At 43.5% G+C, this 11666-nt stretch overlaps 2 protein-coding genes across 2 annotated transcripts in view; both read right to left on the reverse strand.

Moving 5' to 3' along the window:
• Window positions 1-766: 766 nt before the first annotated feature.
• On the reverse strand, window positions 767-8633 carry sqlea (squalene epoxidase a; the record flags this gene model as incomplete). Its single annotated transcript, XM_080857564.1, has 11 exons — window positions 767-959; window positions 1286-1373; window positions 2155-2251; window positions 3109-3251; window positions 4360-4455; window positions 4955-5126; window positions 5309-5422; window positions 5541-5637; window positions 6923-7100; window positions 7630-7891; window positions 8352-8633. The coding sequence occupies 11 exons, from the start codon at window positions 8631-8633 to the stop codon at window positions 767-769; spliced, it is 1722 nt and encodes a 573-aa protein (XP_080713690.1).
• An 827-nt stretch (window positions 8634-9460) lies between these two features.
• LOC308380281 (uncharacterized protein) overlaps window positions 9461-11666 on the reverse strand; it is a 6982-nt gene continuing 4776 nt past the window's right edge. Inside the window, exons 11-14 of the mRNA XM_080857565.1 lie at window positions 10838-10943; window positions 10321-10503; window positions 10010-10084; window positions 9461-9770 (exon numbers count right to left, since the gene is read on the reverse strand). Coding sequence (XP_080713691.1) covers window positions 9687-9770; window positions 10010-10084; window positions 10321-10503; window positions 10838-10943 — 448 coding nt within the window. The 3' untranslated portion in view covers window positions 9461-9686. The remainder of the gene's footprint in view (window positions 9771-10009; window positions 10085-10320; window positions 10504-10837; window positions 10944-11666) is intronic.

The raw sequence follows: 11666 nt of genomic DNA on the forward strand, positions 1-11666 counted from the left end.
CATTTTAAAATATTGATTTTCCTATTACTAAGACGGCACGAGTCTGGCCTTTGTATAACTTGCAATTAGCAATATTTCTGTCCTAAAACCTGGCTGTAGGACTGTCTTATTGAGAAGTCTTATAGAGGGTGAAAGGCACGGGATGAAGATGCGGATCTAACTCTTGACTAATGACACTGAGCACATAAATGGGACACACGTGAGTGTGACAGCCAATACTGTGTGAGGTTATACGGTGGCTAGGTTACCAGCAACAGATATTGACAAGGACTCTGTTTTACAGTCAAAGACAATGCTGTGGGTGTGTCATTCCCTGGAAAAGCTTTTCACTCGCTGTCCATTTCGCTCCACTACCACGCTAACGATTACCAATTAAACTCACCCGGCAAACATAAGCCTCTTAAATGGACATAGCTTCAGATATACATCCGCATAGAGCAGACGGTATAGACTTTAAATAGACATGTGCCTCTTCAGATATACATCAAGATAGAGCAGACGGTATAGACTTTAAATAGACATGTGTCTCTTCAGATATACATCAAGATAGAGCAGACGGTATAGACTTTAAGTGGACATGTGCCTTTTAAGACATATATGACCATATAGCAGACGTTATAGACTTTTCCCTCGAATCAATTCAGGATGGTACCAGAGAAGAACAACAAAAAACAACCAGCATACACAGTAAGACCCTAAGGCCTCGGGTTTGGGTTTGGGTGTGGTTCTGAGCCCGGTTCTGAGCCCGGATGGGGCCAGCAGGCACTCAGAACACCAGGTACTTAAACTCGGAGTAGATGAGGGGGATCATGACGGTACACGCCCGGTACAGGATGGCACAGCTCTTCACCAAGGCCCGGGGCTTGGTGAGCCAGGACTCCGACTTGAAGCTGAAGTAGATTGCGTAGAGGGCCACGGCGATGAAGTGTCCGAGCAGGGTCATGGGCTTAGGGGTCAGCCTGGGGGTGGGGTGACAGATGGAGGTGGATTAGACCCGCCCCCGTGGGGGGCCCTCATCAGGACAAACAGACTCAATAGGAGGGCGATCCACTATTTTATTTAGCTACGCAGCTGATTCAGACAAACCACGAAACATAACATACACAGCATGCAAAATACTATGTGTTTTATCAGATGACGTTATTTATTTAATTCACTTTGAAATAATGACCTCCATAAATTATTATTTATATATTACTTTTTTAAATCCAGTAATGACCAGATCTAGTCAGTGTGCTAAAGTGGGTATAACCTGTCTAGGTGTGTTTGTGAATGCAGTACGTACACAGACAGCAGGCCCACAGGTCCAGCGATGCACTCCCCACCCAGCTTGAAGTAATGGAAACAGGCCCGCCTCAGCTCGTGCAGTGAGTCTGCAGGGAACACTCATGCATTAGTACATATAACATCATGGTCATGCATTAGTACATACTATATAACATGTATCATGGTCATGCATTAGTCCATATAACATCATGGTCATGCATTAGTAGATATATAACATCATGGTCATGCATTAGTAGATATATAACATCATGGTCATGCATTAGTAGATATATAACATCATGGTCATGCATTAGTACATATATAACATCATGGTCATGCATTAGTACATATATAACATCATGGTCATGCATTAGTAGATATATAACATCATGGTCATGCATTAGTACATATATAACATCATGGTCATGCATTAGTCCATATAACATCATGGTCATGCATTAGTACATATATAACATCATGGTCATGCATTAGTACATATATAACATCATGGTCATGCATTAGTAGATATATAACATCATGGTCATGCATTAGTACATATATAACATCATGGTCATGGCCAACACAATACAGATTACAAATGACTCATTACAGATAGCTAAAGGCTCTCCTGAACTCAGCTGACTAGAACGAATAGCTGCACCTTGACCAGGCTTCACATAACCCTGCGGTGGGTTCAGTGGAATATGGGTGTGACATTTCACACGTTAGTGATGGACTGACGGACATTTGCAGCGTGTTTTTATTTTCTTGTTTTTTTTTTTTTTTTTAATCCTACGTAGAATGTCCTATGCTATGTGATTCACTTGGGTGGGAACGGTAGGCTATGGGTGACATTTCCTTCTGTAGAATGAGGCAGGCATGACTCACTGTCTGTGGCAGCAAACAGCTCGTAGAGCGCCTGAGCCAACACATTCACCACAAACGAGTGGGATGACTTCCTCTCCCAGTGGAATTTGTTCTTGGCCTGCAAAGTGATAAAAAATAAAAAAACATGATCAAATAATCCAAGTCAATCATTTCCTTCATCAGTGTGAAAAATAATCTGTATTATCACCTGTTTAACCACCAAGCATCGCGTAGGAACCACTAATGGATGAGTCATTGTGTTTTTGGAACACATTCAGTTTGAGGAGCTCAGGTTATCAGCCTTTCCCAAGTACAGTAGGCGCTCACCATAAAGCAAACAGGACTCTCGGGTTGCAGTGTTAAACGATCCTGGCTTAGTAACGGAACTCCGGTGGGATTCCCTTTTGACAAACCTTCAGACAAACAGCCCCGTTTGTTCCACCAGATTGTAATCAAACACTGCCGTCTGTGGTCGTCTGGAGCGATTGCAGACATTTACTCTCATCCGTCTACGACTCGCTCACTCAAAGAGCCTCATAATACAAGTTAATTCACTTCCATGTTATAAGTACTTGAGCTTGTTGGGCGTTGGACCTATGGACGCGCTGATGTTGACCTCCTGAGAGACCTCACAGACAGTACTAACCTGGAGCATGGCTGCGTCGTCATAGAGACCTCACAGACAGTACTAACCTGGAGCATGGCTGTGTCGTCATAGAGACCTCACAGACAGTACTAACCTGGAGCATGGCTGTGTCGTCATAGAGACCTCACAGACAGTACTAACCTGGAGCATGGCTGTGTCGTCATAGAGACCTCACAGACAGTACTAACCTGGAGCATGGCTGTGTCGTCATAGAGACCTCACAGACAGTACTAACCTGGAGCATGGCTGTGTCGTCATAGAGACCTCACAGACAGTACTAACCTGGAGCATGGCTGCGTCGTCATAGAGACCTCACAGAGAGTACTCACCTGGAGCATGGCGGCGCCGTCGTAGAGGTCGGGGATGCTGTGGAGCAGGCCCCTCCAGATCCGCACGTCGTTAAGGACCACACTCATCCCGCCTCCCGTCAGCGGGTGCCTCATGTTGTAGGCGTCGCCCAGCAGGAGCACCCCTGCAGGAGTCAGGAAAAGACAGTCAGACAACACACTCCACACACTCCACACACTCTCCACACACACTCCACACACACTCCACACACACTCCACACACACTCCACACACACTCCACACACACTCCACACACTCCACACACTCCACATCAGCAACAACACACTCCACACACACTGGTCCCTAACAACAACACACTCCACACACACTGCTCCCTAACAACAACACACTCCACACACTGCTCCCTAACAACAACACACTCCACACACACTGCTCCCTAACAACAACACACTCCACACACTCCACAACAGCAACAACACACTCCACACACTCCACAACAGCAACAACACACTCCACACACACTGCTCCCTAACAACAACACACTCCACACACTGCTCCCTAACAACAACACACTCCACACACTGGTCCCTAACAACAACAACACACTCCACACACACTGGTCCCTAACAACAACAACACACTCCACACACACTGGTCCCTAACAACAAAAACACACTCCACACACTGGTCCCTAACAACAACAACACACTCCACACACTCCACATCAGCAACAATACACTCCACACACTACTACCTATCAGCAACAATATACACCTAAAGTACACTACAGTGCTTCACACACAGAATGATGTGTGGTTATGTGACAAACTCCCATGACTTGGTACATATGACAACAGCAACATTCCGAATACAGGCCATAACAATCAATTACCTATGAGCTCTGACTCAGAATCAGCTGTAAACTATCAATGACCTGTTTATGCAGTGTGCTGTAGTGACATACTCCCTAAACATCTGACATTTGATATGAACCTTCTCCTGTTGGTGTCAAGTATATTATTTTACATTGAGGGAAACGTATACATACCAGGCCCTCAACACAAGAGATGTCATATCAGATGTCTTACCTAACCTAGTCATAGCATCACTCTCAGGTGAGCCCATGTGTCAGTGTAGTCATGGCGACACTCTAAAGTGAGCCGATGTGTCAGTGTAAAACTAGTTTACCTGACTCTCAGGTGAGCCCATGTGTCAGTGTAGTCATGGCGACACTCTAAGGTGAGCCGATGTGTCAGTGTAAAACTGGTTTACCTGGTTTGTTGACAGGCGAGGGTGGCAGAAAGCTGGCTGGCATGGACCTCAGGCGATCATTCTGCAGGGCGTCCATGAAAGGCTCTTTCAGATGTTCTGAGGAGACAAGAACAGCACGGAAAGCTCACGCGACAGTTCAGCTGAAACAATACCATGCATTCTGCTTAATCCAGTCACTATCCTTTAATTGTAGTTAGTTATCCTTTAGTCTCTCTTTTCATAAGGTAGTTTCCAGCAGATGGGTAATTACTATCATTCCCTATTTGTAATCCCTTGAGCCTTAACCCAGCACCTGCTAACGATGACACCCCCGCTCTCTATTTTTGGACAATCCCACACGCAGCCCTCAGACACTGGGGGGGGGGGGGGGGGGGGGGGGGGACGACACTTCAACTGTACAGTTTGTGCTCCCATATACTTGGCTTTCTGTCTTATCAACAGGAATTAGTGCGAAGATTTTATTTAAGAATTTATTTTATTATAGTTTGTTTCAACTATGTTTTTTACTTTGTACTGTGGCACTCTGAGATTCAGCGGAATGTAGAGTGTGTTATAAATAAAATGCATTATTGTTATTATTACTAAGTTGTCAGACCTGGTAGCTGGGGGTAGACTTTGTCTGACATGTAGCCGGTCAGGTCTCTGGGCATGTCGCCCCTGATGTCCACCAGCACCCTGGTGTCTGTGGAGGAGATCTGGTAGATGAGCACTGGGCTGGGGTCGGCCAGGACCAGCTCAGCGTGGTTGGCTTTGTACTGCGGAGAATCCTGGAGGAGAATGTTCATTCATGTTCATTGTTGAGTCATAGAACGTGAAGTCATGTTCATTTCATTCTTTCATTGACTTCCCCTTGTCTTCCTAAAACATTTCAACATTTCACTTTTTTATAATCCGGACGTTGAAACCCCCTAAACTCCAAAACTTCCAAATGCACAGATGGCAGGTTCACCTTCATGATACATCCTACGAAGTGAGATGAAACCTTGACTTTTTCAGAGACGAGGCTCTTGCGGAACTTGGAGAAGCATCCATCGGCCACCACCGTGAGCGCAGCGTGGATTTCCTACGAGACAAAGACAGAACATATAGCCTAAAAAAAAGAGTGTTTGAAGTCGCTTAAAGATTCAACTATATTAAACAGACCCCTAATTCCTTCTAGGTGATGAGCTGCAGGTGATCACCTTGATGTCTCCACTCTCCTTGTCTCTGTACTGGATCCCTGTCACACAGTCATCCTCCTCCTCCAGACTCGTCACAGTTCCTTCAATGAACTTCACACTGGCAGGGAAGAAGAGACAATACTATAAGCCACCCAAGAACATAATGCATAAAGAACTCCACACTGGCAGGGAAGAAGAGACAATACTATAAGCCACCCAAGTACATAATGCATAAAGAACTTCACACTGGCAGGGAAGAAGAGACAATACTATAAGCCACCCAAGTACATAATGCATAAAGAACTTCACACTGGCAGGGAAGAAGAGACAATACTATAAGCCACCCAAGAACATAATGCATAAAGAACTCCACACTGGCAGGGAAGAAGAGACAATACTATAAGCCACCCAAGTACATAATGCATAAAGAACTTCACACTGGCAGGGAAGAAGAGACAATACTATAAGCCACCCAAGTACATAATGCATAAAGAACTTCACACTGGCAGGGAAGAAGAGACAATACTTTAAGCCACCCAAGAACATAATGCATAAAGAACTTCACACTGGCAGGGAAGAAGAGACAATACTTTAAGCCACCCAAGTACATAATGCATAAAGAACTTCACACTGGCAGGGAAGAAGAGACAATACTTTAAGCCACCCAGGTACAGTACCAGTCAAAAGTTTGGACCCACCTTTCATTACTTTTATTATTTTCTACATTGTAGATTTATCCTGAAGACATCTAAACTACAAAAGAACACATATGGAATGATTTTCTAAACAAAAAAAGTGGTATCTACTATGATGAAAATAATAAAGGTAAAGAAAATATTTCTCAAAAAATTAGAAGGTGTGTCCAAACGTTTGACTGGTACTGTACATACTGCATAATGCTAAAGTCCAAGGACCAAGGCTCAACACGCAGGACGCTGTTGGGCAGTGCATGCCTCTATGTTATAATGATTTGTCACAACATGTACTCCCATATATTAGGTCATTTGCAGCAATACAATTCCTGAGAAACTGGCATTATAAAAAAAAAGGTTAATTCTGTCTTTGCCTTGAATAGATTATGTAATAATTTGAATTCCTGCTATTCCTTGTGCCCATGTCTTAAGCTATGGTACTGGTCCATCCCATAATGTCTGATGTACTGGTCTGCCCGTATCTTAAGCTATGGTACTGGTCCATCCCATCAAGCCTGAGGTACTGGTCTGCCCGTATCTTAAGCTATGGTACTGGTCCATCCCATCAAGCCTGAGGTACTGGTCTGCCCATGTCTTAAGCTATGGTACTGGTCCATCCCATAATGTCTGATGTACTGGTCTGCCCGTATCTTAAGCTATGGTACTGGTCCATCCCATCAAGCCTGAGGTACTGGGCTGCCCGTGTCTTACTTGGGCTCGGCGAGGGCGGCCTTGCGCAGACCCATGATGAAGCGGCCGTGGTGGAAGGCTCGTCCGCACTGGATGGTGTTCTCCTCCTGAGGGTATGAGATCTCCACCTCAGCGCTGGTCTCCATGTCGTGGATCACATAACCGTTCACCACGTGGGCGTCCAGACCCTCCACAGCACCTGGTCAAAGGTCAGGTCAAAGGTCAGAGGACAGTCACCATGTGAGTGAGTGAGGGGCGTACTGGTCAAAGAGTGAGTGTGTGTGTGTGTGTGTGTGTGTGTGAGTGAGTGAGTGAGTGAGTGAGTGAGTGAGTGAGTGAGTGAGTGAGAGTGAGTGTGAGTGTGTGTTAGAGAGAGTGAGTGACAGAGAGAGTCAGTGAATGAAAGAGACAGAGAGTCAGTGATGAGTGTGTGAGAGAGTGAGTGTGTGTGTGTATGTGAGAGAAAGAGTGAGTAAGAGAACGAGTGAGTGAAAGAGACAGAGAGAGAGAGAGAGTAAGTGAAAGGGAGAGAGAGAGTGTGAGTGAAAGAAAGAGAGTGAGTGAGTGAGAGAGTGAAAAAGAGAGAGAGAGAGATGAGGAAAGGAGTGTCTATGAGAGTCCAGTGATACACTAATGTGAATGTCATGACTATGACACATAATGTAAAAGCGGAGCTCTGATGCGGAGCTTGAGTATTGGAGTTCGTCTAGTAATCAGAGTGCTCTTACTCTCCAGCCCCAGCTCTTTCAGGGCCCGGTAGCCTCCAGGCTGGAGCAGTTCTCCCACAATCCGGTCTGGCTCACGCAAGTCCCTCTCGATTATCGTCACCCGCCGGCCGTCTCTGGCCAGGACTGCTGCCATGGCGGAGCCCAGCACCCCGGCGCCCACAATGACAATATCTGGCTCAGGTTCGGCCGCGGAGGTGCCATTTGCCGCGGTCTCCACACTAGGTGCTGTCTGCACCTCTGCTCGTTTCCTCCTGGCGCTTGCCTGGTGGAGGCGGGCGGGGTGCACGGACAGATACAGAGAGAGGACATGTTAGGCACGAGTGGAAAACTGACATTGCTGACATTTTTAAATTGTTTGAAGTCAGCCCTCTGGAATGTATCGGCGAATGGGTCTTTGTTATCTCGTCTCTGGAATGTAAAAATGTTCTCTATGGCTCATGTATACGTTTGGGTAATAGCCTATGTATTTCAGAGAGAAGACCCTTAAAGAAACCATGTTCCATAAGAGGTGCTCCAAAGAGGATACAGAATATGTATTAGTATTTCAATTACCTTAAAGTAGGCCTACCCAGAATTCACAACTAAACGTGCAGTTTTATTAAATTGCAACTATATAGCCAATGCAACAGACACATACTCAAAAGTAGCCTATGTACAAAGAAATACAAACGTTGAAACCTAAATGATTATTCATCGGACTTTTATTAATTAAAATCACTTACTTTTTTTGAAGAGCCTGCAGAATTCCTGCTTTGGGAATTCTGGGATGTTTTTGAAAATAACTTATTTGTGAGTGGAAGGGATGATAGTATCTCCAGTGGCAAACGCATTATGGTCGGAACTTTCATTGATTGCCAATAACGATACCTGGCGAACGTTAATATTAATCCAACGGAGATAAACGCCACTGCAACCAGGGCTATTTCTTTGTGGGCAAAATCCATAACAGCGTCGCATTTTTTATACATATAAGTAAAACTCGCGATCCCAAGAAATGTCCACATGGTGGAATGTATAATGTTGACTCCAAAGCTTTCTAAAAAGACACAACCGAGTGTCTGTAGACCAAACCAGGGGAACGCGAAGACGAAAGGGGATTCCAATTAAATATATATAAGCATACTCCGGTTTCAATTCCAACGTCAAACAGACTAGAAAACAGAAAAAGACACCCCTGGTATTGCAATAAATTCCAACTTGACAGAAATAAAGATAAAACAAGCTCTTTCTTATTCTTTCGTAAGAAATTGAGCGTTTAAAGTAGCCTGCAATCCACTGGAGAGGCAAGTTCAATTTACAACATTAGAGCGGCATTCATGCCGGCGCGGTGATGTCTGTGGATGCTGAATATTTTATGATAATGACAGGTATTCATTGGGCGGTTGTGTCGCGCCTGACCCGCCCTCTCAACTCGAATTCTACCAATCGAAATACGTTTCCCGGTGAGCAGAGCTCACGCTATCTGGCCATTGGCCAATCCTAGACAGCTGGTTGGTTAATTGACTGAGGGAAGAGTAGTATGATGTGATGTCACTGTAGAGGTGTCTACAGCCAACCTGTGGTGTCTGTTATATGTTTTTTCCCGAGAAACTTAAGGTATCTAAATAGACCATCATGTTAGCAATTATGAGAAAATGTTGTGCGTCAAAAAATGATGTACGTCAAACATTTAAACACTACGCAGTTTTCTATGGAAAGTTAATTTTATTCGTTTTTAGGTGAACAAAGTCTACCAGTCTTTTGTCTTCTAGTTAGGGTCAGTTTCAACCCATTTGTCTTTAGGCATCACAAGTAATTCCCTAATGCAGGCATCATATAACAAAGGCGTGACAAGAAAAGCTAAACTATCTTTTCAAAAGGCTTGAATGAGATGTATGACTTTTTTATTCATTTTGTGAAAGTCTGCTTTCTGTAGAGTCAGATTGTAAGTAGGGTAGTGGAAGAACAGACTATACAACACTGTTAAAACAGTCCAAAGTCTATAACACAAGTACTACTAGGCAGCCTGAAAATCAACTGAATTTGACCCAGATTAAAACAAGTAATTGCTGATTTAATCACAGGTAATGGTTAAAAACAGACTCATATTTCTCCTGCTTTCCAGATGTGACGTTCGGTTCTCCATTTTGTTTAATGAAGTCCTGAAAAACAGTTTCAAAAACAGACCCAAAAAGCAGTTACTAAACACAACAGAAGGTTCTGTTAAATGAACAAGCACTTACTATATGTTAAATGTGTAAGCATATTTTAAAAACATAACATGGGTCAGAACATTACTGGATAAAACTACTTTGGGGAAATGAATGGATTAATGACTATGATTCATGAACAAGCAGGGTTGTTATATTTTTAATCTCCAACTGGGATCTCACTGCTGTACCTCAAGCTCTTCCAGCGTAGCCCTGCCCTCGTCCACTTTCTGTCCAATCCCTGCTCTGAAGCTCACGTAACGATCCTGCCACATTTCACAGGGAATAAAACACACACACACACACACACACAGAGAGAGAGAGAGAGAGAGAGGGAGAAACAGTTTACATAAAGCATGATATTGTACCTGCAAAACTGAAAATACAATCAGTTACTAAACCAAACACACTGCTAACATGTACACTTCCAAATAAAAATGTGTACAAAATAATACAGAATAATAAACACGAATATACGATAGGATTTTTGTCAATTTCTCACCTTAAGCATGCCATCCAGAACTCCTTCTTCAATGATCCTAACAGCATTTCGTAAGCCTCTGGCAAAAGCATCCATGGCTCCAATATGGGCAATGAACAGGTCCTCCAGGTCTGTGGACTCTCGCCGAACTTTGGCATCAAAGTTTAAGCCCCCTGGTTGTAGACCGCCCTGCTCAATCACTGTCTAAAGCAGAGGCCCACAAGGGGTCAGTCTTTACATTTATACCATTCATGAGCTATAACAGCAAAACAACTTTTGAATTTCCATACTGTTAGTTTGATCCAAGCCCAAATCCAACAATTCACATTAAAAGCTCATAATAGAACTTGCTCTAGTGTTACTGGGGAACTGTGCTTGCTCTACTAGCATCTTTTGAGTCCTTTTACGTGCAGGCAGTTTAATTAAAAGGCAGTTTCACAAGTGGTTATTGGTGGTGTTGGAGTTGGAGGATATTTCACTATTAATCATGCAAATATGTACTTCAAAACCTACAATATAACAGTGTTGCTTATCTGACCTTCATCACTACTGTGGTGTTCCTGATGTCCATGGGGAACTGGTCAGTGTCCCATCCAAGATCAGGTGATCCTGTGTTGGAGTCTACAGACCCCAGCATGTCAAACCTGCACACACAGCCGTCTGCTTTTCAAAGATGTGTGTGCTTAGCTCAAAGCTAATAATAATAATAATAATAATAATAATAATTCATTTTATTTTTAACGCACTTTTCATTCCAAAGAATCTCAGAGTGCCTACATATTAGAAATTAACTATAATAATACAATAAAATAAATAAAAAATTGTTAACATAAGCATAACAGAAAAGATTTAACACAAGGCCAGAAATGCCTTCCTGATGTGTGTGCTTAGCTCAAAGCTACATGTTAAGCAAGGCCCCATGGCTATTGGGGTAGGGAGGACTACATCCTGTGTGAAAGTATAAGTACAGACCAAACTCAGCTCCATGACACTAATAGGAATTTAGTTTTTTACACCCCTGTACAACCGATGGGCAACCCACTGTCTAAATACCCCTTGCCAATGCACCAATGAACGTGTCATCTAGTTTTGAGTGTGTCATTTTATATAATTTATTTCATTTGTATCATTATTATAATGTTTTTGTCAAGTAGCTTGTTTACTGTATTTGTAACTTGTTCTTCCTTAAAGGGAGGGAAAAAAAAGAAAATACAATAAACACATTTGGAAAGAAATTTGTATATTACACTTGTTATCTGCCAAGCAGTACTGAAAGTTCTGAACCCCTTCACATTCCATCTTGCCCATTTAGCCGTCTCTCCCCATCACTGAGACACACACGCGCGCGCGCGCACACACACACACAC

This window comes from Sprattus sprattus (genome assembly GCF_963457725.1).
Source record: "Sprattus sprattus genome assembly, chromosome: 19".
Lineage (NCBI taxonomy): Eukaryota > Metazoa > Chordata > Actinopteri > Clupeiformes > Clupeidae > Sprattus > Sprattus sprattus.